Source organism: Misgurnus anguillicaudatus, chromosome 11 (assembly GCF_027580225.2).
Source record: "Misgurnus anguillicaudatus chromosome 11, ASM2758022v2, whole genome shotgun sequence".
Lineage (NCBI taxonomy): Eukaryota > Metazoa > Chordata > Actinopteri > Cypriniformes > Cobitidae > Misgurnus > Misgurnus anguillicaudatus.
This window is the reverse complement of record NC_073347.2, coordinates 24,384,634-24,411,999: the sequence shown is the minus strand read 5'-3', so window position 1 is coordinate 24,411,999 and position 27,366 is coordinate 24,384,634. Positions and strand designations below refer to the sequence as shown.

The following is a 27,366-nucleotide window of genomic DNA, read 5'->3' as shown; positions in this document are numbered from 1 at the left end:
ATTAGGGTAAATTTCGAATGGATAAAAATGTGCGATTAATTTGCGATTAATCGCAGTTAACTCATGAAATCATGCGATTAATCTAGATTAATTTTTTTAATCTATTGACAGCCCTAATATATATATATATATATATATATGTATGTGTATATGTGTGTATATATATATATATGTATATATATATATATATGTGTATATATATGTATATCTTGCTATTTTATGTGCAGTTTGCAAGTGGTACATAAACACAAAGGTCTGCAGATAAACCACTAAACCACAAGTATAGGGAACCTCTTCAGATTCTTTCAAACGGTGTCAGTGAAACTTTATTTTATATAGTCGTTTCATATATGTATAGGAGAGTTGTTAGATTTTAATATTGTGATTTGGATGTGCTTTATAAGCCATTCTTCATCAGCCATAACTTTCCGACCTTGTAGTAAACAGACACAGTCGCACAGTTTGCACACAGCTGTGTAATGTATATTTATAACGTTGTTATGAGACGTAATTGTGTAGTAAATCAACGTAGCCCATTCTGTGGTAATGTACTTGTTTTTCATTCCAAAATAAGTCTGGAGTTTTTCCAGTTTAATCTACCATCACAGCATCAGTAGTAAAATGTACAACAGGTTCCAAGTTTTACATTACCGCTGTAATTTACTACAGTTTTCAAAAGTAGGTGATTACTGGCTAAAATTACTGGTAAAACCTTTTAATGAATTACTGTACAGTAAACTGCTTTTTAATTACACAGAGAGATACACATTCTGAAACTTGGTCCAAGATGTAATTTCACTATGAAGAGAGTCCACATCACAGATGGCAAGAGTTTCTCTGGGGTTACATATTGGCAGCACACATTAAGAATGCATAAACTGACATTCTTTGCCGATCCTTACTGTCTCCTTCAGAATGACCTTTATTCACTATTGTCCCAAACAACCGTTGCGGGCCAGGAGGACATTTAAACCCCCACACAGTGTAAAGGTCAAAGGTGTTTGATTCGGCCAAGACTCACATTTCTCTAATCAGTTTTAAGGCACTGGCACAGCTATCTATCACAATGTTACTATAAATTAATTTATTGGTGTTGCAAAATGAAACCTCAATTTTTACCATAGCAGACAATGATGTTACCATGGCAAAATGATCTTGTCCATTAAACAAATAACACATCTTAAGTATTAAAGCTCACGTAACACATGCTGTTTCTGCATTTTTTATGTTAATCTGGAGTACCTATAGAGTAGTATGACATCCTTTATATCTCCGAAAAGTCTTTAGTTTAATCAGATTTATAAAAGAAAGATTAGCTTTACCGAATCTTTCCGATAACGTACGAAAAAATGAAAAAGGAGGAGTTACTTCCGCGGGTGGAGCGAGTATGAGTCATGCAACACTATACAACACTTATAACTTATGATTTACTACATGTTAGTGTCATTTATATAATATGCACGCGCATATTTACAACATACAACAAAAGTCTTACCGCATGCAACTCGTGACCCAGTTGGGAAAATCATCAGGGTTGCATCAAACACACACGCAAAACTCCGCTGCTACCCCGGATAATAAACTATAGCCATTGTTTCCATAAGGCTGGATTTCTTCTCCTTACATCCAAAAACACACTTCTTCATTCGTGCCATTGTTGAGTTTTGAAATTAAACAAAGCTTGTCCTGTGATGTGATGTTTGTAAGTTCTAGCGTCTCCCGCTGATTGACGGGTGGGCGGGGTTTTCCAGGGGAAGTGCCCATATAAAGAAGTGATACATATAGAAAACCCCTGAAACGTCAGTTGGATCTGTAATCAAAAAAAACTTTCCGATTCGGCACAGAAATACTCTGTAACACGTCCAACTGCTTTTTTTACACTTTGCCTACGTTTAGCATGACGAAACAACTCTATAACTGTGTCAATAAGTCAGAAAGCTTGAAATACCATTGAACCCCCCCTTTAAAGAAAATCTTACTCAAACACATTGTGTTGGAAATGAACAGAAAAGTCAATGGTAGTGCAATTGCATTCTCTGAAGACTCTTGTACTGAAGTACCATCCGCTTTATGTTTGTTAGGTTGGTTGAGAAGCAGTTGAATTAAAAAGAGGTCAAATGGGCCATTTTACTCTTGAGACTTAACCTGTCAAGGACTATGTCTTCCAGCATTAATATTATTTTCACAACAATGTAATATTAAAGGCAGGGTATCTCATTTGATCCAGAAACATTTTTAGTTATGCTGGTTAAAAGTCTCCTCACATCCTGATAGCAATCACTGTGTTAAGTTGGTTAAATGTATTTGTAGAAATTCATGTCATCTATGAAAGGCGTAGGACCAAAAAATGTTCAACCAATCATAGGTCTCGGTCTGAATGGACGTTGCCTTTTTTGTCCCTCATCCGTAAGGGTAATTTGAATGGCCACTGCGCAGCTTGTTCACGCAGGCACTATACCTCATCGGCGCGTTCACGTGCGCTCACCTCCCGTCTGTAAACAGAGGGAGAATGGCAAACTTTTCTGCTGAATTGACAACCTGCACAGGAGCCACAAAATGAAAGACGTCTTTTATAACAACAACAGCAAAAACTGCCTGGATCAGCGAATTAACATCGGTAACTTTACTGCTTTACTACGAGATGCAAACAGCTGCAGGAGGAAAAGGGTCTGAAAGGGTCGTTGCACTTTTTATTTTGGTAAGGTAGGTAGGTGATATGATTGTATTGAGATGGATTCAGATATTGTACTTTGATGAAACGTTGTGATGCTTATGAAATTTATGTTCCTTTACGGATTAGCATTACGATACAGTTCCTACGTCTACACAACCGAAAGTGTGCTTTAACTAATTCTGATGTTTATGTTGGTTATTTTGGTAATGTTATTCACTTTGTACTGCAAAGTTTTCTCACTGGTAAATGAGACATGAAAGATGGACGTCTGATCTGTGCGTGTTCATGTGTTTTGAAAGAGGCGTGACTTTGGATGGCGATTTAAATGGAGGGTGGGATCGTGATTTCAGTGGTAGTCGGCTACTGTAAGCATTTTTCAAAATGTGATACCCTACCTTTAATAGTAGTACAAAAACAACAATATAATAATATGTATATAATATATAATTAATGTGTTATATCAAAGCACTTTGCCCTCAACATGGTTGGTTTTTAATAATGTATATTTTGGTCTTAAGTTGGACCTAAGCAAGGAAAAAACTTATTTAAGCATCCATATCCCCTATGTTCCTTATTTACTTTATTTGCATGTAATTGACTCTGGGAAAGGCAATGTTAAGGACATTGAAAAAATGTCTAAATTTGGTCCAGAGATACTTCAAGATGTTGAAATGGTGCCATCCTCAACCCCCACGCTGACATCCATCTGATCATCACGTACTCAGGACAGATCACTGAGTACACACACACAAGGACACATCTGCAGGGTCATTTGAACAATGACAGTGTTTATTTTTTTCTGCACAAAATGTCCCGCTGTTGTCACTGTGATAAAGTCTCCAATTTCTCTGTTTGTCATGTGCATAAGTTATGAGTGTTGTTTTTTCTCTCTGTGTTTAATGTCTTGTTTTGTGTGCGTATTGTCATTAAATGTTGTTTTGTTTCTGCAGGTGGAGAGCGAAACTGTGGAGTACATGAGCTTATCTGCATCAGAAAAGGTAAGCGGCCAGTTTAAAGATAAAATGGCTGCCACCTGTCCTGCATCGTGGCTTTGAGCTCAGACATATTTACATAGTCCTTGAATGATTTTATTTCTTCCACTTTTATTGTTTTGATCACTATTCAACACGTTTATTCTTGCTTAGGTCTGTCAGTCTTGTGTTCAATGTTTGTGAGGTCGCTCAATGTTGATGTCATCTTGTTTGATCTTCAAGTCAGATTTCTTGTTATATCTGTTGGTGCAAGCTTCAGTTCATCATGTTCAATGTGTTATTTATGTTTTGGTTGTCTTTATATAGGGGGGTGGTCCACGCTGCCCTTAAAAATGTATGCCGCTTATGCTAAAATCTGCCACTGACAGCTAGCCCATTGGAAAAAGTCTTAATGCTATATGTATGTATGTGTCTTAAGCTTATTTCAGCATGTATATGTAAAAGCATTATGACTAAGGGTGTGTGCGTGGGCCCTTGAAAGCACTTCTGGTCTGTTTCTATGTATAAGCTTACAACAGGATGCTATGTTTTTTGTGAGTGTGTTTGTTTCTGTAGTATTTTGTTTTTTTAGAAGTGGCTAGGCATCTTGACATGCTTCTTACCTGTTTCTATGACAACAGAACCAACCAACAGTTTCCAAGAAGCAAAAGGCTGTGTTTAATAGAGTGATAATAATCTACAATAAAAAGATGATTATTTTCATTATTCACAGAAGCTGGAACAGGGCCCTCGCATTACAGATCTAACTATTGCAATTCTGCATTTTTATATGCATAATTTGTGTAAAAATTAAGGTGTACTGTCCCAATGAAACTGCTTGTGTTGTCCGATGCTGAATTTAGGTCAATTAGACTTAAAGTGCTTTTACAAACAGCAGCATCTGTTCATATGTATACATTAATCTTTTATTTAAGTCACATGGCATTAGGAACTGTCCGTTTCTCATCTCATTTTGCTATGCTTTGATAACTAATGTTTCAGGGCTGCGTTTCCCGATAACTTCGTCTCTGTGCGCAACAAAGACTCTTAAGGTAAACTTTAACTACAGGTATAACTTTTCATAACAGTACCTTAGTGGGCTTCTTAAGGTAACTTTCTTACGTGCGACGTAACCAGGTGCTGTCCATGCCGATGGTGCTGAATTGGTTAATATCGATCGCACGACTATCATTTCTTCACTCTATGCAATAGGTACTTCCAATTTAATATAATATCAAACCCATGCAAAACCCACAACTTCATGTCCAAACGTATCATGTAACCTGCTCCAATTCATCCACAGTATGCCTTCACTTGCCTTTAAAAGGATAATTTATATAAGGGGTTCCCAATAGTTGCACAGGGAAATAAGGTGGGCCGTGCAAGGCACCTGGCTGGGCTGTACATTACACTTAAAAATATATTTAAAAAAATGTTGTTCATAAGTTCACGCGTTTATTGTGCTTGGACACTGGATGCGCAAGCAGCGCGTTTACAGTGCAGATGACGCTTATATAGTGTCATTTATAGTCGTGCGTAAGGTCTACGCTGTAACTACGCCATAGGTTTTGGTACCTCGCCAAAATGTTAACAACGTGTCAGTTCTACACGGACTGCAATCGCTTTATTTGGTCCACTAGAACCCTTCCCATAAGGTAATTTATTTCATATTTCTTTATAGGCATTTCTGTTTGCGACGGTGAAAACAAAGATGGGCCAAGTTGAGGAGTGATTTAACTGAAACTGCAACAAAAGCTTCTATCTATTTACCTCCATTACTGCTGGTCTGTTCAAAATATACACAACAAGCTGCTGTTTCTTCTTCGTTTGTCGGTTTTCTCATAGATATGTATAAAGGCTGTGTTACGGCGGAGTCTCTAACGTCATCACCTGGTGGCCATCTTACCACAGGGCGCTCGCTCACTCGTAGCATTGTGTTTTAATGGTGCAGGTACTTTTCTACCAATTTTCAAATGGTTTGGTTTCTTACAAACGTTATTAACGTGGCTATATTTCTGGATGCTTTAACATGTTTCAAGATTTTTTTTGTTTAAGTGTGCAGTGTCGTTGGTACATCTTTGACGTTTATAACAAACCAAACCGTTTGAAAATCGGTAGAAAATTAAGCAAGTTATGGTAATTTAAAAGTACATGCATCATTAAAACACTATGCTACGAGTGAGCGAGCGCCCTGTGGTAAGATGGCCGCCAAATGCGAACGTTCCACTCATTTGGCCAGCAGCGCGGGCGAGACATCTAGCCTTTATACATATCTATGGCTTTACTGGCCAAGCTGCTTCTTCTTTGGCTGTCGCACTGCTACTGCACTCTTAGAAAGGATTTACACATCTTTGTGCGTTAAGCTTTTAACACATTATGTGTAATTTTAACACATTATGTGTCATTTTGTGTTGCTTTTGTGTTAATATATAACACATATTAAAATGTGTTGTTTCAATAATAACACAAAGATGGGTGAATTCTGGGACAACGCATTTAGTGTGTTGTCCCAGAATCAACACTAATGTGTTGTTTTTAACACATTCGTTCTAAGAGTATGGGGTTACACCCAAGGATACTGCCTACTAGCGGTCTGCATGTGCAATTGCATGTCGACGCAAAAGTATATATGAAAACCGACGCGTAGCCTACGCCGTCAAAGCTACACCTTAGGACTTGCGCACAACTATAATGGTCTATAAACTATAAACTATAAAGCTTTAATTCGTTTTAATGTGGAAAATTTGTTGACTTTTGGAGACTATGCAAGCAGTAAATAGGAGAATCAACAATTATGATTTTGAAATAATCGGGTATCCATATTATAACAGGTTAAATTAAACTTAATATGAAAAGACAGGCAAAAATACTACAACGAAATGAATGTGTTTTACTTTATATTCCTATCTAAAAAACTTTTGAGCACCCCTTATAATATATTTACCATAGTGTCTTCATTTACTCCACAACCAGGGTGGATTTACCTACTCTATAAAGGCACAACACGCAAAACATATTTTTAACAGCTACTAAAGAAAGAAAGCGGAGCCGCCAGCAGCTGAATTTTGGGGCTGCTCCGTTGAGATTAACTCGGCAAAGTCAAAATGACTCGGCAAAGGATCAAAAATCTGCTTAATTTGCTCCCGTGGCATGAGATTTGTTTATTTGCAGCTTAAATACTAGATTTCACGGCTGAAATGCACATACACTAAATAGCTCTGTGTACAGCGCTGTCTTTGATTTAGTAAGACTATTCACTGTATAGCTGTCATAGTTTTACCAACTCCTCCACCCACAATTATTCCCTTCAAATAGTCTCTTAAGCCAGTAGCATCTAATAGTTTGCAACTTTTTTATAGATGTTTAAAGGAACATTTCACCCGTAGAAACATTCATCTTTATTGAAAGTGTGTCATATTTGTAGTCGAAATGTAACATACATTTAGAATTTGATGCCTATTTGACCGAGAAAAGGGGTGTTTGTAGTCTCACTCCCTCAACAAAGACATTGGACTTCCTTCTTTCAATGATGCAAAATGATGATTTTTACATCATTGAAAGAAGGAAGTGCAACACTGAATTCTGTATTTCTCCTGTCTCAGCGGCAACTGAGAAAATTATGCATGACCATTCAAAAACATGACTGGGGTTCTAACTATACAAAGCTTAATGCAAATGGGTGAAGTGTCCCTTTAATTATACAGACTGCTATTCACAAGCTTTTTCCACGGTGGTGGCTCATAATGAAGTCAAGAGGGATAATAGCTAAGAGTGGTCAAGACCAACCTTCAGAACGTATGACTTACAGAAGGTATTCTTAACTAAGAACATTTCGGGAAAAACATATTAACGATAACTTAAGAACGACGTAGAGCTAAGAAAATTTCAGGAAACGCGACCCAGTATGTTTGGAATTCTGGGAAATGTAGGTGCATTTGGTTGTTGTAAACTAGTTTGAGGGTGGTTTGTTTGGGCTAGATGTGGTGAATAGATTTGTTAAGAATCGATTCGATTTCAGTTAAGATTTAGTTCATGTAGTCTCTGTCCTAGTTGGCCTTCTTTCATAAGTTTGAGTGTGTCAGCAGTATCTTCACTCCAGATGCACCTGTTCTGTCCAGCTGTACTGTTCTCTGGCCCAGATTCAGAGATGATTTCTATCTTTTAACCTGGATTTACAACAGCGATGCAGTTCTGCAATCTTCAACCAGTTCACAAACTCTTTCCTCTGTTTCACACACACCTGAAGTTACAAAATCTTCCCTTTTGTTTGCATTCATACTTTGCTTTTTCTTGCTGTGTGTCCTTTGTCTTTACTAAAAGTTTTATGGGATGTGTAGAACAACATTTAAAACCAATTGTTTAGTAATGTTATGCTTGGATTTTAAAGCTGCGTAATTTTAAAAGTCTAATGAACACTGGTGTTTTATGTCTGAGTTTTAACTAAGTTGAGTTATGCAAGAAGCTGGTAGATTTACAGTAAGGGTTATGTTTTGAACTACTTACAGTTGTCGACTACTACTAATAGTAACAACTGTCAGTATAGTGGACCACTTACTTTGTCCAGTTATTGACAGCTAGGGCTCTGGCATCGCTTGTTGGATTAGAGGATTCCTTGTCAGTAATGGATTCTCCTCTTTTATGGGGACTATGTGCAGCTAACAGTAGCTAAATGCATTACAAATAGAACATGACAGGATAAAAACAAGAAATAATCGAAAACTGTGTTAGAATAACAGAATGGGAGGAGAAAGCAAGAGAGAGAGAACTCTTTTCAAAAACATTGATCAGGAAATATACCAGATGTAAATCAATTAGTGTCACTAAAAATAGCAGATGGTGGGATGGAGGGCTGTTTTGTAACAGTGTGTGATGACTCTGGTCATATAACAGAATAAAACTTTAATTCTTTCATAGCCTGCATTTGAAGACATGCATGAACTATAGTAGGGTGCATTGCACTTTTTTGGCTAGCTTATTTGAGAAGCAAATGTTGGTTTGTAGTTGATGACAGTGGCGGCTCGTGACTGCTCATCCGAGGGGCGCAAATTCAAAACAAGTGTTCGGAGTGTCATGTGTGTTGCTTGTGTTTTCAAAATATGTGTTTGTTGCGTCATGTGAACCATGTGCATAATGTGTTTTGTCAAAATAAGTGCCTGCTGCATACGCGTCAAAAACGTTTATGATAAAAGAGATGCTCACGTTCACAAAATACACGCAAGACACTCCCTTAACTCTTTCGCCGCCATTGATGAGATATCTCGTCAATCAAGAGAAAACGCTTCCCCGCCAATAACAAGTATTTCTGTCTTTCCGCAATACCGCTATTATCCACCAGTTGCGGCCTTCCGCAACTTTTTAAACCCGGAAGTATTGCCCTATGGCAAGCTGCTACATGTCTGTGTCTGTTTTAAAGATCGCTCTGAATGGGAACGCTATGAAAAGTCCGTCACAAAATGTGGTGTTTTTGCAGAAACCTACCCATATTCAAAAGCTGATTACAAAAGAACTACTGAAGGTAGGATGAAAAGTTTTTTTTTTTGAAAGCAGAGGCTCTGTTCTTTCATTTGGTATATTGTATGTTTATATATTTAAAGAAGAAAATTTTCTGGAAGGCATTAAACTTTTGTGAAAATCATGAAAAACACTGGCGCTGACTGGCAACTTTTTTTTTAAATGCTGGCGGTGAAAGAGTTAACAGTAAACTTTGATTATGCATGAGATTATGCGAGTATCTGGCAAACGCATATCTTTTATCCCTTTAGATGCGTCTGCAGCAGGCACTTATTTTGACAAGACACGTTATGCACATAGGATCACTCGACGCGCAGAACACATATTTTGAAATAACGAACCACACACATGACGGGCCACATACATGTTGTGACGAACTTCACATTAAGCGCCCTCGAACAAAAGTCACCAGCCGCCACTGGTTGATGATCAACTTACATGTACAATTGAGTAACAAAGTTTGGTTCAGCAATAGTTGAGATGTTGTCAACACTTTAATTTGTGAAACATTAGCAGAAATGGAATAAGATTATTTACTTGTATTCCAGTCATAGTGTAGAAAAGTTAACAAATGTTACATGAGAGTGTATTTTCCCACGTTTATAAGTAACTAACTTAAAGGAATAGTTTACCCAAACATGAAAGTTCTCTCATAATTTACTCACCTTCATGTCGTCCCAGATGTAACTTCATTTTATTTTATTTTATTTTGAGCCCCCATATAAGAAGATAACAGCAGGATTTAATATACAATTATCCAAATCATATGCATCTAGGATGGCATGAGGATGAGAATATTATGATACAAATTTAAACATTTTCTAGTGAAGTATTCCATTAATTGACATTAAATGATTAAATATAGGCAAAACTAATGGTTGACTCTTAGTTCCACGAGGGGTTTCCCAGCACATGTAGCCCCATCAGTGATATTTTCTCTAATTAATGAACAACATTTGGTGCTCTCTATCATTAATTCTTTCCTAATTAGGCTGTTGATGTCTTACAGCCTTTTGTAACTTGGCAACATAAGGATGTTAGTGTCTGATAAAAAAACACTACTGATACAATGATTATTGTCAGGGAAGCAGTTTGATGAACATGGAGGGAAATTGGGTTTGATACTCTCATTATTTCCACTACATTACATGCACATAATGTCATAATGTGTACAGAAATTAGATTAACTGTATACCAAACATTAAATCTTTTTGTTTTGTTTGATTAATAACTGTTGTTTCCCTTCAATACACTAGTTGAGCATATCTAGCATAACACAAGCTTGAAAATCCAGAGAGAAACCTCTTAGGGTCATTATTGGATTGGCCAATTGTTCTGTTTGTCCTGTGATGTGACGTCCTCGTGTGTACTTGAGTCTGGCTTGTAAGTTTGAGTGCTAAAAACAGCAGCAGCAAGCTGGGGTCAGCATTAGATCACACGGTTAACAGCTAACAGGATCAGTGGTGGCCGGAAGTGTTCTGTAGTATTTGTTATGTAATAAAGATCATTTCATGGATCGCTCTTTTTCCACACTCCGTAATGGAACGTTATGGATTCTGTTCACTTCTGTTCACTGTTCTGTTTCATAATGGCTTTTAACCTCTTCTTACCTTTTACCATTATTAACAAATTTTAATTATTGTATAAGTTGCATCAGTTGTATCAATAAATCAAGAAAAATATATTGTTTGGTTAAGATTCCAGCATAGCTAAATGGAAAAGATCATTTGTTTAATTATTATAATCACCTGTTTTTTGTCATTATCCCCATGTATTTAAGCCCTCTGTTTCCCCGTTGTCTTTGTTAGATCTTGTCTATATTTATCATCTTGTTAATGTCATTGATACTTTATGTTAATCTGCTCGTCATTTGGTTTATGTTATTCTTATTAAAAGTCTATATTTATCTTACTCCTCGTCTCCTGTGTGTGCCTAATGTGACTGAAGATCCGACCAATTACAGTACAACATTTCTATTTAGTGTTTTATTTCTTAGTGTTCGTGTGTAGTTTAGTTTTCCCTGTCACTTTCTATGGCAATCCACACTGTTATGCTCCTGTGCCTGGAGCAAGGGGATCACACCCTCGAGGAACACTTACTGGACTTTCTGGTGTTAGTTTCAGACACCCCCTTCTCGCAGTACTGCCTGTGCTTGTTTTTCCGTGCCAACCGCCAACAGTTGTCCGGGAGGGTCCTCGAGGGAGCTTCGCTGCATATGTGTAGTGGGTGCTGGTGTTCTGTGGATCGTCGTACACCGTTGAGGACGACGCCAGCCCCACTCCTGTACCAGAGACCAGCCTGCCATCACCTGACTGCACAGAGCCCATATCCACCACAGACGGAGAGCCTGAGCCTGCAGCGACTGAGCTTTTCAGCGCCCCCGAGCCAGAACCTCTTTACGCGTCTGACCAGGTGTGTGAGCCGGTTACAGGAGCCTCCGTTGGTCCCGCCCAGCTTTTGTTCATTTCCACTGGCCCCACCCACCGTCACTCGCCTCTGCTGGTCCTTCCCAGCTTCTCTACAAACTCGGCTGGTCCCGCCCAGCTTCTCTACGCCTCGGCTGGTCCCGCCCAGCTTTTTTTCGTCTCCGCTGGTCCCACCCAGCTTCTCTTCGCCTCCACTGGTCCCGCCCAGCCTTCCTCTTCCTCCTCCTGTATACACTCCAGGTAGACTGTCAACCCTGGAGGACTGTTCATCCAGCTCCACCTTGGGCCACCAGCCTCAGGACTCCACTCCTCCATTGGTGACTCATCGCTCCGTCCCACCGGCTCTGTTGGGCTCCTCCTTCCCTCCAGCGCCACGTTTGGTCTCGGTCGCTCAGGCTCCACCACGCTCCTCCGGATCCCTGCCTCTGTCTCAGTCCCAAGCCGTCAGCTCCACCTTGGCCCTGTGAAGTCCCCCATGGTTCTCCGTCTGCTCGGCTCCGCCTTGGATTCCACCAGCCAAGTGTCCATCACTCGTCCCTAGGGTGTCAAGTGTTTGGTCTCCGCTCTGGCTCCTCCCTCCTGCTACTCCACCCTGGGGTCGCAACCTGGCTGGTCTCTGGAGATCCTTCAGGCTCCTCCTGCTCCGGGCTTCTCCCACCATCACCACTTTCACTTTTTATTCTTCTTTTTCCCCCTCCCAACACTTCAATGTTGTTTTAGATACAGTGCGAGTCATGCCTTGGGTGAGGAGGGAGTACTGTCACAAATTGGATTCATTTTATCATTGTTTTATCATCTTTACCTGTTCCCCATTTGTTTAATTATTATCATCACCGGTTACTTGTCATTGTCCCCGTGTATTTTAACCCTGTGTTCCCCTTTGTCCCTGTCGGACCTTGTCTATGTATCGTCTTGTGAATGTCATTGTTATGTTACTCTGCTTGTTATTTGGTTATTGTGCTATTCCCATTAAAGTTTATATATTCCTCATACTCCTCGTCTCCTGTGTGTGCGTACCGTGACCACATAGTTCACCCAAAAATTAAAATTCTGTCTTTCCCCCTCGAGTTGTTCAAAACCTGTACAGATTTCTTTGACTGTTAAACACACAAGAAGATACTTGTAATCAAGCAGGAAACAGGAACACCTTTCACTTCCATAGTAGAAAAGAAAAACTATGGACGTCAAGCTATAAATGAGTCAGCTCTGAGAGGCAGGTCTTGTATTTATAAATGACTGCCTCGTCTTTCTTCAGTGCTCTCTTTGTTATATAGAGCAGCCGTGTGCCTCAGACATTCACAATCCTTTTAGACTTAATCAAGTGTTTTCTCACTGTGGGATCGTATGGGAACTCTGAGGAGTTTGCACAGTTTAAATTGCTCATACTGTAGTTACATTAAGCTGGGATAGGAGGAGGGGTTTACATTAAATGATTAAACACTTCACCTTTAACACAGAACTCTGAATGCATTGAGACACAGGATGGCTGGTAAAACATCTAGATGTAGTTGAATTATTGAGTGGTTTCTGAGAGTTTAAAACATGAATGAAGATGGTCTAAAATGTTGAAAGGATCTCATTTAAATATTTAACACTTTGCCTAGCAAAACTTAAACTGCTATCTTGATGAAGAGAGGAGCTGATAAAATGATTAGGATTATATTGGAAAATAATTCACAATATTCCTGTAAAATGTTTGCATGGGGATTTATCCACACTAACACAAGGTTGTGGTTTGTCTGTGAAATAACGCTTCACTAGTAGTGCATTTATTTCTTCTTTAAAAGACCAACCATCTTGTCATTGGAGGACCACCCAAATAAAAACTGCTATGTCTAAACCTCTACATTTCTTTCAGTATTTTCTCTGCATGACTCTCTCTCTCTTTACTCTGTTTTGTAAGGTTTTGTCTTTCTTTCTTTTCTTCTCTTCCACAGTGTCTCCTGAGGCTCTGGGATTTCTGTCTGGCATTGGAGTTTTCATCTTTCTTGTGATTGTACTCTTTCTTTACCTCAATAACAAATTGTCCCTTGAGAGTGCCAACCAACTGCCCGGTCTTGACCAGTACAGAAAGAGCACAGAGCCAGCAGGTTTGTGTTTGTTTTTGCATTTTTGTAATATACAAGGGAAATTCAGAAATTATCTGTTGCTTTTGTAACCACAGTTAAATCATAATATTTGTTCTTATGGAAAATATGATAATTATACTATATGATTATTTCTTGGTGAATCTATAGCGGGTTTGTGGTAATGCAGGGGGACAGCTATGGGACTATGGGTGTTTAGGGATTAAGGCTCACCCTTATTATTTTGTCCTCTGCCCCATAAGTTACACCTGCAGCCCTATGTTAAAGGACTAGTTCACCCAAATATGAAAAGTGTCTTATACATCCTTATGTCATTCCACGTGGGTGATTCTCGCGAAATTAGACTCATGAGGTGTCATGAAACATTTTGATAAAAAAAAGTAAATGCAAAGTTAGAGTATCAAAATAAGAAGCATACAGTTAAACATCTCTTCATGTACTATTTTGCACATTTAAAATGACATCATACAAACCAATTTTGTAGTTTTTTCCACATTTAAGGGGAAAATTTTCATTACCGCAACGTGTCATGACTGGATTTGGGTTCTTTGACATGGAAATATTTATAATTAAAACATCTAAAAAATTAAAAGCTTCAGTGCATGTTATACTATAAACATTTACAGTAAAGAAACATGTGGTGTTTGGTGATCATTGGTAAATGCAGAGACAATAATAAGAAAAATGTTCTCATCCTCCGCAACAATTTTCAATCATTGTTTAAGCCCTCAATGAACTAACATTTTCAAAAAATAAATAGTTGAAAGGGACATCATTGACTGTGACACTCAAGATGGCTACCAGGTAATCAGTTCTTATTTTTTCTCTCCAGATAAAAGTTGAAATTTTGTTTGTCATAGTACCTAGACAACTTTTTAGTTCTCATTACCAAAACATGAGTTTGTAAATGCATATATTTGATGTAATATCATGCTGCGGTAATGATAATTTTTTATAATGATAATCTAAAAAATGTACATATTCTATACGAAATATTTTTTAAATCCTTTAAAAATAATGGTAATAGTAAATTCAGACCATAATCTTATATGTGCAAAATAATTTGGCTTCAATGGCTTTTTAAAAAAATCTTATGCTGGACACCTTCGAAGTCTGGATTTTGTGAGAATCACCCACATGTGCAAGACTTGCTTTTTAGTCCAGTTATTATGGTACAATTTCAATTGATTTATTCAACACACTGTGTTAGAAAATATGCTCTCGTAAAAATTTCTCTCTTTCCAGGATGCAAAGAGTTATTATCCTACACTGGGCATTTCCTGTTTGTTTGTTTGTCTGTCAGTCACAGTGACATGCTAAACTTCATTGGCATGTGATCTTCATCACAGGATGTTACAATAAAGAGACAGATGATATTTGTCATTCACATCAGTATAAATCAAAGGGATCATGTAACAGTCCTGGGTGAATATGTGGGCATAACTCCAAACGCTCTTCAATCAGGCTCAAATGTCCAGAGTGTCAACAGACATGGACACACACACAATACAACAAAACTGGCTTGAATGGACTCATTTGTACACACCGCTACCTTTTGTCCAAACTGTGAGGTACTTAATCACACCTACACAATGATGTTGACAGGGGCACTTTATGCCCACACACAGGTTCTGGATCCAGGCATTACTGGGCTGCCCACACACAGTGCTTTACATAACTCAGTAGACCATTAAAATCAATTGCATAATTGCAATGACATTTACTGGATGAGTTGCATCAGATGCATGGTGACAAACATAACTGTGTAATAAACCTTATAAAAGAAATCATGTATTAATTAGTAATTTAATATTCTGTATGTTATATGATATATTGAAGTGGTTTTGTGCCAATTGGCTGTGACCAAAAATGGGTCACAGATCTAAGAATAATGCTAAAAGAGAAAGTAAAATGCAATGCATTAAACAGAACAGAAAATGCATCCGAAACTATTTGACTGTGCCATGAATGGATGTGTTAGATGGCCTATGTGACTATAGTACAGAAGGCCAGCAATTCCAGTACACTGTAAAGCCTAACACTTAACTTAACTCAAACCATTTAAGTAAACTGGTTGCATTAGACCATTTAAGTTTTAAAACATATACATTTAAGTACTGTGAACTTGAGTTGCACTTATATTTAAGTAGTGTGAACTGGTAAAAAAGTGTATGCAAGATAATATTATTCAGTATATTTGAATTGAATGAACATTCTGCCAAAAATTCTTTACATCTGTGGTGTCCTCCATATAAGTGTTAAACAGCACTCATTTGCCCTTTTTCATGGGAGTATTTAGTAATGTTTGCTGCCAAAATGACCAGACGCCAGTCGAGTAAGCATGTTGGATGCATCCAAGTTAATTCTGATCCTGGTGTCTGGCCCATAGTTTGATAGACCATCTGCTGCATATACTACATCTGCTAGAACAATCATTATACATAATTACAATGAAACATGGTAATATATTTGATTGTGTGCTGAGCCCTCATTCTGATGATTCCTGTGTCTGCAAAGCATAGTGAAATTTAGCCTTTGACTCACCTATGTAGCAGTTGTTTAAAGGAAAACACCACCTTTTTTCAATATTTTACTATGTTCTTACCTCAACTTAGACAAATAAATACATACCTTTTTTCAATGTATTCACTTTCAATCTTTGTACAGCGCCTCGTGATTGTGTTAGCATTTAGCCTAGCCCCATTCATTCCTCAGGATCCAAACAGGGATGAATCCAGAAGCCGCCAAACACTTCCATGTTTTCCATATTTAAAGACTTGAGTTGGCACAAAATGGCGTATTGAGCACCAAAAAAAAATTAGTTTGGAGTCATAGGAATGAATGGGGCTAGGCTAAATGCTAACACATTCAAGAAGCGCTGTACAAAGATTAAAAGTGCACGCATTGAAAAAAAGATAAGTATGTGTTAATTTATCTAAGTTGAGGTAAGAATAAAATATTGAAAAAATGTGTTTTTCTTTAAGTCAGAGCTTGCTGCATATCTAACCTCCTTGGAGACTTCTGTGTAATGTAATTTAGCTGATTTACATTACAAATCAGCTAAATTACTGTATCTATAATACAGAAAGAACAGGGTCCACTAGGCTTAAACATCTCATAGAGGTCGAGCAGGTGGTGGTGAAGGGCAAAAGTCATCCAGAAGAAGGGAAAATGAGCTCAATGTGAGAATACAAGGCTGATGGCTCATTTTTACCGACTTTATCTAAACCTTAATGGATAACCAGATCCTCCTAAAATTGTTCAAAATCTTACTTAAATGCACCCGGGCTGTGTCTGAAAATTGTCTTAAAGGGACATTCCACTTTTTTTGAAAATATGCTCATTTTTCAGATTCTTACCATTTTGGAATCCATTCAGCTCATTTCTGGGTCTGGCGCTAGCACTTTTAGCATAGCTTAGCATTGTCCATTGAATCTGATAAGACCATTAGCATCGCGCTAAAAAAATAACAAAAGAGTTTCGATATTTTTCCTATTTAAAACTTGACTCTTCTGTAGTTACATCGTGTACTAAGACCGACTAAGACTGACGGAAAATTAAAAGTTGCGATTTTCTAGGCAGATATGGTTAGGAACTATACTCTCAAAGCGTAATAATCAAGGACTTTGCTGATGTAACATGGCTGCAGCAGGCGTAGTGATATTACGCACTGCCCAAAAATAATCCCCTGCTAATAAAAAAAGTAACCAAGGGGACTATTTTCAGGCAGTGTGTAATATCACTACGCCTGCTGCAGGCATTACGTCAGCAAAATTACTGATTATTACGCCAGTATAGTTCTTAGCCATACAGTGTATCTGCCTAGAAAATTGCAACTTTTAATTTTCCGTCAGTCTTAGTACACAATGTAACTACAGAAGAGTCAAGTTTTAAATAGGAAAAATATTGAAACTCTTTGGTTATTTTTTTATTGCGAGGTCTAATCAGATTCAATGGATTATGCTAAGCTATGCTAAAAGTGCTGGTGCCAGACCCGGAGATCAGCTGAATGGATTCCAAAACGATAAGAATCAAATGTTTAACTCTAGAGGAGCTGGAAAATGAGTATATTTTCAAAAAAAGTGGAGTGTCCCTTTAAACTGATTTGATCTGTCTGACCTTTTCATGCTTTGGAAATGGGGTCAAACTGCTGTTACACGTTATTTCTTCCTGCCCACGTCTCTTTGAAGGAATCATTTCTCTCCCTCGCTCTCTCTCTCTCTTTGAATTTCTAAAGATGTTAATTCACACCTTTGGCTAAAAGAGGAAGCCATGTCCTTTGTATATGCATGTGACAGTGAGTATTATGAGTAACTACATCGCCCTCTGCTGGTTGTGCTCTCTGTTTCAGAAAAGAATTATGTTAACACAGACTATCACTGCTCGTCATCAGACAGTGATGATGAGGTGATCGGACAGTACCAGGAGGCAGTGTCTCGGTCACAGGGTCTCCGCGGTGGCTCAGCAGTGACTAACTTACTCCACCAGAAGGGCTATGGCTGGGACACGCAACACAAATACTGCCCCCTGGCCGCTGAGTATGACGGCTACAGTAGTGAGGCGTCAGCAGATGATGGTAAGCTTACCCAAGTCAAAATAGGTCATAGTAGATTAACTCTGGGGGTTTGTAAAGAATAATGTAACTCTCCAGGGGCCTTTTTCAGAAAGGTGGTTAAGTGAACATTCTGAGTATGTTAAACCTGAAATGAGGGAAACTATCTCAGCAGGGCCGTGCACAGACATTTTGAGGGGCAGTGGCCCAAACCAAAAAGGGGGCACGGGGGCCGCAATTTATATGGTTTTAACAATATGATGTGTTATAGATTAGTATCAAATAATATAAGTGATTATAATGGAAAATAGATTTTATAACAAGATTTAGAGTGTGACAAAACTTCTTAATATTCTATATGATTTACATGCTGAAGCTTTGAATCCATGCTTGCCATTTTGAACAGCTTTTGCAGCCTCCCTTCCAACTTTGTCTTTTTTTTAAACATTGTTTTTTATTTTTTGTTGACAAAGTGTGCCAACAACAGCAAATTTGTTGTTATTTATATCAGATCTCATCGTGTACATTACACATTAGACAATCACTGTAATTCTAAAAATGTTTGCTAAGTTGTTAGCACTTTAAGAAGACAGAGAGCAAATCATCCACAGAAATACAAAAACATAGGAAAGCCGAGAGAGGTCATCCATATTTTTATTTTTGCTGCCCGCCTCCTCATGGTCTCGAGATAACAAAAGTTGTTTTCTTGCTATCCAGACATAATAATCCAAATGCCATAATGTAATTTCCTGTCCATAATATTTCATTTATTTTGAAGTGGACTGCTGATGCATATAAGTTGGGGTCTTCGCCGTTACCACGCGTAGCTAATTGTCGATAGACTTAATAAATAAAGTTTGATGTTCGTGAATTTAGGGACCATCTCTAAAGTGCACTGTACATGTTTCTATCTTCAATAGTATTTAACAGTTTATTTGAATAAATATAAAACATCTAAAAAAGTGTGCATTATAGTTGACAACCACGAACACTTTAAAGTTGGTTTTGTGACTGTTTGTTGACTTTAAGTTATTCCATTTTAATGCTGTTTAAAAAAGAAACGTATATGGAGTACTTTAAAGACGGTCCCTAAATTCACCGCGCTATCAAATGGTCAATTATTGGCAAATCTGTTTCATCTTGAGCGAATCCCTGATCTAAGTAAAATCTCATTTGTTCATCCATGCTCATTTAGTTAATATGCTTTTGCTGTCTAAAAATTATGTTCTATTGAGTACACGCAGAGCCGGCCCAGCCACTAAACGACCATTGCGATTGCAAAGGGCCTTGTGGCCAGCAGAGGGCCCCCTAAAGTCACTTAGCTAGTGGTTGAAAAAAAATCATTCATCAAAAGTTACATAAAATAAATATAAATATTAATTATTTATTATTATGGCAATGTTAAAAAGGCTGTTACTTGTTATTATAGTTATTATGAAAGTTCGCTAATAAGATCTCTTTCTGGCCGAGATTGACTGACACACAGCATCCAGCACAGCAGCCAATCAGTGCCCGCGATCTATGTGCAGGCGAGCATCCCGCCCACAGAACGCAATGTTGAGTTGAGCCGGATCGCTGATACAGACGCGAACTTTTGCTGTTGCTTTGAGGACAATTTCTTTAATGTTATGTGTGTTTGTGCATAAATGCGAAGTAAGTGGATCTTATTTGACTTCGGTAATGACCAAACCTGTGTTCTGTTTGACTTCTCTTTCTTATATTTGCCATCATAACATGAATTGGTTTATTAAGCTTAATAATTAATATTTAAACGGTTTAACATGGTAAATTCATTCTGTTACGCTTATATTTCACGTATGCCATTGTCATTTCTACATATTTATGTCATTAGTGTAATTATATTGTTAAACGTCTGAATTTAAAGTGTTTTATGTGTAAGAGTAAACAAACTCATGCGCATATGCGTGGTAACATGTCCAGACAGCGCACCGTTGTTAAACCACCTGCTAGCCTTTGCAAAAGTGTATAATGTCCCTGTTCAGTGTTTAATATTTAAACTATAGCAATGCATATGACATACAGTAGCCAGCTTTGTTAGATTAATGTTATGAATGCAATGTTAATTGTTAATCTTCAATTATTAATATTATTTGCAAGTTAATTGTTATTATTCACAAACCTATGTGCCTCTTAAACTTTGCTGTCAATTAAAAATGTTTCTTTAATGGTCAGTGAAAATGACTTTATCAGTCTTTTTATTCAGCAAGTTCATCCGTGTGTATTTGTTGCACTGCACTGCCATTCAGTTCAGTCAGTGGCATCATATTTTTCCTGTTAGACATCAAACATGGAACTCAAATCAAGAACTCTAGGGGTCAGTTTCCCTGACAGGAATTAAACTAGACCTAGACTAAAATAAAAGTAGGCTAAGAGCTGTCCAAACTGAAAAAAGCTTGCACTGACATAACTTAAAATACACCAGTGCCCTTTGTTTTGCCTCAATATCCACAGAAATAATGTTTTTAGTAAGGCATTTTTGTTAAAATTAGTTATGTTTTCTAATTAAACTATTCCCTGTCCGGGACCACCCTAAGGTCTTTTATTGTCATTCTGTAGGCTACAAGTTGCCACATAAGAACAAAATATGTACTCAGGACCAGCAATGTAAAAAAGATCATTAACATACAGTATAACATAATTTAATAGACACATTTAAAAAAAAATAACATAGTAGATATAATATGTGCAGTATAGCAATAAGGTAGTCGTTGCTTTTCTTTAGGCCTTACTTAAAACGGACCAAATTTTGCTTAGGGCCCCCAAAGGTCTAGGGCCGGCTCTGAGTACACGTAAGCTTTAATCACATCACAAGAATACAACTTTTGTTATGACGAGATCACGAGAAAACAAGCAAGCAAAAATAAATATAGAACACGACCTCTCGCCTTCAAACTACCAAATTACTAATTGAGCAGCTCAACAACTGAGGTAATGTAATGAATCTACCTGTTAATACAACAAACTGTCGTCTCCACCCTTCAAAGAGTGGACACAGAATGTGAGAGATGCTGCGGAGCGGGCGGGAAATCACGAAGTGGACTACCAGAAACAGTGGATCTTTAGACGAGCGGTTACAGAACACTTTGACTGGGGTTGGCGAGAGGGGCACCTCAGCCGATTAGGGCAGAAGGGCAGTTGCTCTAGCCACCGGGCCACCCCCCTGTGCACGGCCCTGTATCTCAGAGTAAGTCAACTCAGAGTTCAAGTTTTAACTCAGACTTGGTTGAACCTCCTTATTGAAACGGGGCCCAGGTCGTGGGAGGTTAAAATAACTGTTTGCCCTGGTTTCACAGACAAGGCTTAAAGGGATAGTTCACCCATTTTTGTTTTTCCTACTATGGAAGTCAATGTTTACAATCAGCTGTGTGCTTACCATCATTTCTCAAAATATCTTCTTTTGTGTTTATCAGAAAAAAGAAATTAATACAGGTTTAGAACAACACGAGGATGAGAAAATGACGACAGAACTTTCATTTTTTTGGTGAACTATCCCTTTAAACTGATGTCCTTAAATGTAACACTAGATGGCGAAATACAACTAAGAATGTTCTTGTTGAGGATAATTTTTCTTTACTGGAATTTTGGCAGGTTTTTGGCAGCCATAACAGACTCTGCAGAAATCTGAATGAAACCTGTTTTCAATAAAAGTGACTGTAAATTGCTGATTTACACTCTAAAAAAACAAACGGTGCTATATAGCACCAAAACAATTGCTTTGGATCGTAACGATAGAAGAACCATTTTAGTGCCATATAGCACCGGTGAAGCACCAGTGAAGCACCAGTGAAGCACCACTGAAGCACCAGTGTAGAACCATATAGGGGCCATATAGCACCACATATGGTTCTACATGGCACTATATGGTTCTACACAGGTGCTTCACTGGTGCTTCACTGGTTCTTCGCCGGTGCTGTATGGCACTAGAGGTGGTTCTTCTGTCGTTGCGATCCAGGGCAGCTGTTTTGGTGCTATATAGCACCGTTTGTTTTTTAGAGTGTACTGGCATAATAGACTTTTACAAAAATGTGCGTATTTGCTTAGTGGTCTTAATAGGCTACTTTTATTCATTTTTATGTCATAACGTTTCTTTACATCCTAGTCTGGAGTTTGGGGTATAATTTTGAGCTTAAAAAGATTTTTGCTTAAGAACACAAAACACACTTTTTCTTTCTCACACAACAAAAATGTGTAATGTTCACACTCACTGCACTTATACACACACATGCACACAGCTGTAAAGGAAGGTAAGAGAGTTCTTGGCTCTGCTCCTGCATGCTGTAATGTAGAAATCTTCACTGCTCATCATGGAAATGCAGCTGGTTGTATTGTTCTCTGTTTTGAAGGAAGAGATTGATCCTGCTTTTACATTGATAGATTTATGACCGCATGATCATTATTGGGCAGATTATCAGTACTGTGGATTTCCAGGAGGAAATATTAAGATTCTCTCTCTTTCCATCTGTTATTCACTCTTTATTACCATAGCTGGAAAGGGACTTAAAAAGGTGTTAAAATCACTGCAGGAGTTGTTGCAGATGCTCCAAAAATAGATCAGGAAGATTATTGACAACATTAAAGAGAGAATAAAAAAGAAGAATGTGTTAGATATATCACCCTGATTTCCCCTTCTGAATCACTGCTGAGAGAGAGAGAGAGAGAGAGAGAGAGAGAGAGATGCATACTTTTCTCATGAGCTGTTTTCCTAAGGCAATGGAGAGAGTAGCCTCATCTGTATAATACACGTGGATAAAAAGCACACATTTACATATACATACCCACCTACATTGCTTGGATACTCACAAACACACTCAAACATAATACTTGTTTTTGACAGATCTGTCTGAAAGATGCTGTTTGCATTTGCGTCTGAAATTGGTGCTGTGTGTTTGAAAGATGCTGTGTGCATTTGTGTGTGTAATAGAGAGCTGCATGTATGGCACTAATGCATTAAAGTTTTATAACACACTTCATTAAGAAACAATGAGAGTGCAGTGGAGGTTTTCTTGTTTCCTTGTTTAAGGAGCAGAATGCTTAAGAGATTAAGTTCACCCAAAATGAAAATTCGGTCATCATTTACTCACTCGCATGTTGTGAACCTGTTTTTCTTTTTATTAATATAAATATTTTTTTTCCTATACTATGGAAGTCAATGGGGCTTCTGATCAGTTTGGTTAAGATCTTTCTTTGTGTTTAACAGAACAAAGAAATTTCTGAATTTTCATTAATGGGTAAACCAGTGGTTCCCAAACTTTTTCAGCATGCCCCCCCCTTGTGCACAAGGTGCATTTTTTGCGGCCCACGAAAGAAAATTTATGAATGTAAATTTGAATGTTTTAAAATGTAATATTTTAATTAAACAAAACATTTATACATAGTAGTGCTGTTGGTTAGTTGACTTTAGGTTTAATTACACAGAATTCATGATAAATGAATGTATTTTATAAAATGTCATAAAACTGGGCCCCCCTGGCACCATCTCGCGGCCCCCAGTTTGAAAACCACTGGGGTAAACGATCACTTTAATGCAGAAGGAATAAGCTTTGTGTTCACTGTAAAAGAATTGCAGCATTTTTGTCAAATCAACACATATTTATTAACTTAAACAAATAAGTTAAAGGGGTGGTTCAATGGTATTTCATGCATTCTGACTTATTAACACAGTTATAGAGTTGTTTCCTCATGCTAAACGTAGGCAAAGTGTCAAAAAAGCAGTTGGGCGTGTTACAGAGTATTTCTGGGCCGAAAGCACTTCGCTAGGGTTCGTACAAGTTTCGGAAAGTTTTTTTTCTTTGATTACGGGTGACTTTCAGGGGTTTCTATACGTAGCACTTATTTTTATGGGCACTTTCCCTGGGAAACCCCGCCCACCCGTCAATCAGTGGTTGACGCTAGAACTTACAAACATCACATCATGCGACAGCTTTGTTTAATTTCAAAACTCAACAATAGCAAGAAGTGTGTTTTTGGATGTAAGAAGAAGAAAACCAGCATTAAGGAAATAATGGATATAGTTTGTTTATCGGGGTAGCAGTAGAGTTTTGCGTGTGTTAGATGCGCTGGATTTCATTGAAAAGTCCCAACCGGGTCATGAGTTGCATGCGGTAAGAAAGACTTCTGTGTTATTTTGGAAATAGTCACGTGCATATTATATAAATGGCACAAACATGTAGTGAATCATAAGTTAAACAGTGTTGTAAAGGGTTGCATGACTCGTCCTCGTTCCTTCAGCGGTAGTAACTCTTCCTTCATTTTTTCGTACGTTATCGGAAAGATTCGGTAAAGCTAATCTTTCTTTTATAACTCTGATTAAACTACAGACTCTTCGGAGATATAAAGGATGTAATACTACTCTATAGGTACTCCAGATTAACATCAGAAATGCATTGTTATATCAATTTTTTTTTTAAATAAAACGTACAATAATTTTAAGGTTGAATTGACTTGCAAAACAAAGTTGTTTTAACTTCGTGCTGCATTTTCTTTTAAAAATGAGTTGATCAAAACATCACACGCTCAGGTTTTCTTTTGCTCGTGTTATAGCCTGGGGCATTAAAATGGCATGTTTATGATAAAAGATGTCATTCAAAATGAGGATGAATGAAGACAAAGATGAAGCTATGAACTTTGATTCTTGCAAAAAAATGTCATAATTTCATTCGGTTATTAATTCTTCTTAAAACAATGTTTTCGGATTATAGTTATGCCACAAAAAGAAACATTAATGAATCTGCACTATTTCTAGTTCACTGATCTAATATGTGACCCTGCATAAAATCTAGATTTATGTAGAAATTACTTTAGCTGGGTTTTCTCTGGCAGAGTCACATTAAATCATATTCTGACATTGACCATCTTTGTACAAAAGGTCAGATTCCTTTAACTGAAGCACATCATGCTGGAATAGATCTTTGGGTTCATTCAATTTCTTACACCAATAATATCAATTGTACAATGTCTTTAGAGAAAATGATTTCGAAATTGCCTAAAAGAAAATGTGTGGAAGTTTAGTAAGTTAGTGTAAATTATCTCACATTTCAAAATCCACAGCATCACAAGGGCTTTTCACACCTGAAATTGTTAACCCTGGGTTATTCTAAACCCAGGGTTAACGGAATCCTGGGTTATTTTTTTCATGTTTCACACTGTTCAAACTTAACCAGGGGTTAAGAGATAACCCTGGGTATTCATAATTTGACGTTTCACACTGTGCATTCCTAAACCCTGGGTCAGGAGTCTCCAACCCAGTTTCAACACACCTGTCTGTAATTATCAAGCCTTGATTAGCTACTTCAACTGTGTTTAATTCGAATCATAACATTCTAACCCTGCTTCGTTTCACACTGCATGCGTTTGGCACCACAATGCAGGGTTAACACCACAAATGCGGTGCTAACCCTGCTCCAGAGCAGGGTTTCATAACCCTGGGTAAAAAGCGGTGCTAACACCGCTTTCAAATTACAGGTGTGAAACGCTCCTTAACCCAGGGTTAAAAGCGGGGTTTAGAATGAAGATAACCCAGGGTTAAGCGCAGTGTGAAAATGTGTCCAGAAGTGAGAATATTTTTTTCCAGCCAGACCTCATCAAGCAGGTGTGATGCATTTATGAGATCACTTTCTCTTCAGACAGCCCCATGTTTCCATGACAACAGCACCTTAGTAAATCATTGTTACTGAGCAGTTTAACATTCATTTATAGGTTGAGTTCAGGTAAATATGGCCACTTTTTGACATACATTTTAGTTTCATGCCCTCATGATACCTCACCTTATAGAGTGCTTATAGAGTGCTATAAGAATGATATATTCTGCTTTAATTTATCATTAGACACACACTCTCCACTGTTCTTTAACTCTTTCGCCACCATTGATGAGAAGAGAAAACGCTTTTCTGCTAATGACGAGAATTTTTCGGCTTTCTGCAATACCGCTATTATCCACCAGGTGGCTTCCGCAACTTATGCAACCCGGAAGTAGCGCCTCACGTGAAAGAGAAAGAACTCCGTGTATGTTTTAAAGGTCGATCAGCATCTGATCTCTATCAAATGTCCTTCACAAAAATGAAATTATCCCAGCCTTTTGCTCAAAATTGGGTGTTTTTGAAGAAACCTACCCATATGTGAGAGGTGATAAAAAGAGAACTAATGATGTAGGATGAAACGTTTTTTTTTTTTTTTAAAGTAGAGGGTCTGTTCTTTCATTTGCTATATTGTTTGTTTATATATTTAAAGAAAAAACATTTCTGGAAAGCATTAAACTTTTGTCAAAAACATAAAAAATGCTGGCGCTGACTGGCAACTTTTTTTTTAAATGCTGGCGGGGAAAGAGTTAATAGATTTTTTACCTCTGGAAGATGTTGAAGGACAACTGAATCATTAATGAAGTTGTTGGTGTCAAGGATACAGTATGTTAAACAAAGGTTTAATACTTCATACTTAGTATAAAGCAATGTCAGCTCATTAAATTTTACATGATTTGTCCCACACAGTAAGGCATTATGCTTCTGAACTGTTGACTAAAGAGAACTAAATGCACCTCCTCCACTTTGTCCCACTTTAGCCAACTGTATCCAGCGGATGAGACGGACGCCGCCATTGGATGAGCTGCAGCCTCCACCCTATCAGGATGAAGATGGGTCACCACGTATGTCCTGCACACCCTCTGAACTGGGTGATGCCAAATGTGACCTTTCCCACGGAAGCGAGAGCCCCAGACACAGCTATGGAAAATGTCCGAGTGACCTCAGTGGAGCACCGGAAACAGAAAGTTTCCTCAATAAAGGCTATGAAGAAGATGTACCCAGCGATAGCACCGCAGTACTCAGCCCAGAGGTATGTGGGTATATTTATATTGATGTAATATTATAATGACCTTTACTCATCCAAAAATGATGATAATGATTGAAGGGTCAATGACGTGACGTTAATTATTTTGTGTCTGTATGGTTCAATTAAATGTAAAGGGTTAAAATTTAAAAATAAATTTGCAGATTACTTGCATGCAAAACCGCATACTGCACAGTACTGAATGAGATGAAGTACCTACTTACTTACCGTTAAAACAGTAGGTACTGTATAGTATGAATCCTGGTAGCATGAATGAGATTCGGACATCACGTGACATACGTCG

At 37.9% G+C, this 27,366-nt stretch overlaps 1 protein-coding gene across 4 annotated transcripts in view; it reads left to right on the top strand.

Annotated features, from left to right (window-relative positions):
• Positions 1-27,366, top strand: part of syt14a (synaptotagmin XIVa) — a 166,994-nt gene that overhangs the window by 129,065 nt on the left and 10,563 nt on the right. For all 4 annotated transcript variants that reach the window (XR_008635025.2, XM_073873386.1, XM_055170038.2 and 1 more), the window contains exons 2-5: positions 3,625-3,672; positions 13,520-13,672; positions 18,021-18,245; positions 26,797-27,068. Coding sequence is in view for 3 of the 4 variants with exons in the window: in XM_073873386.1 (XP_073729487.1) it covers positions 3,625-3,672; positions 13,520-13,672; positions 18,021-18,245; positions 26,797-27,068 (698 nt within the window). In the remaining variant the exon portion in view is untranslated. The remainder of the gene's footprint in view (positions 1-3,624; positions 3,673-13,519; positions 13,673-18,020; positions 18,246-26,796; positions 27,069-27,366) is intronic.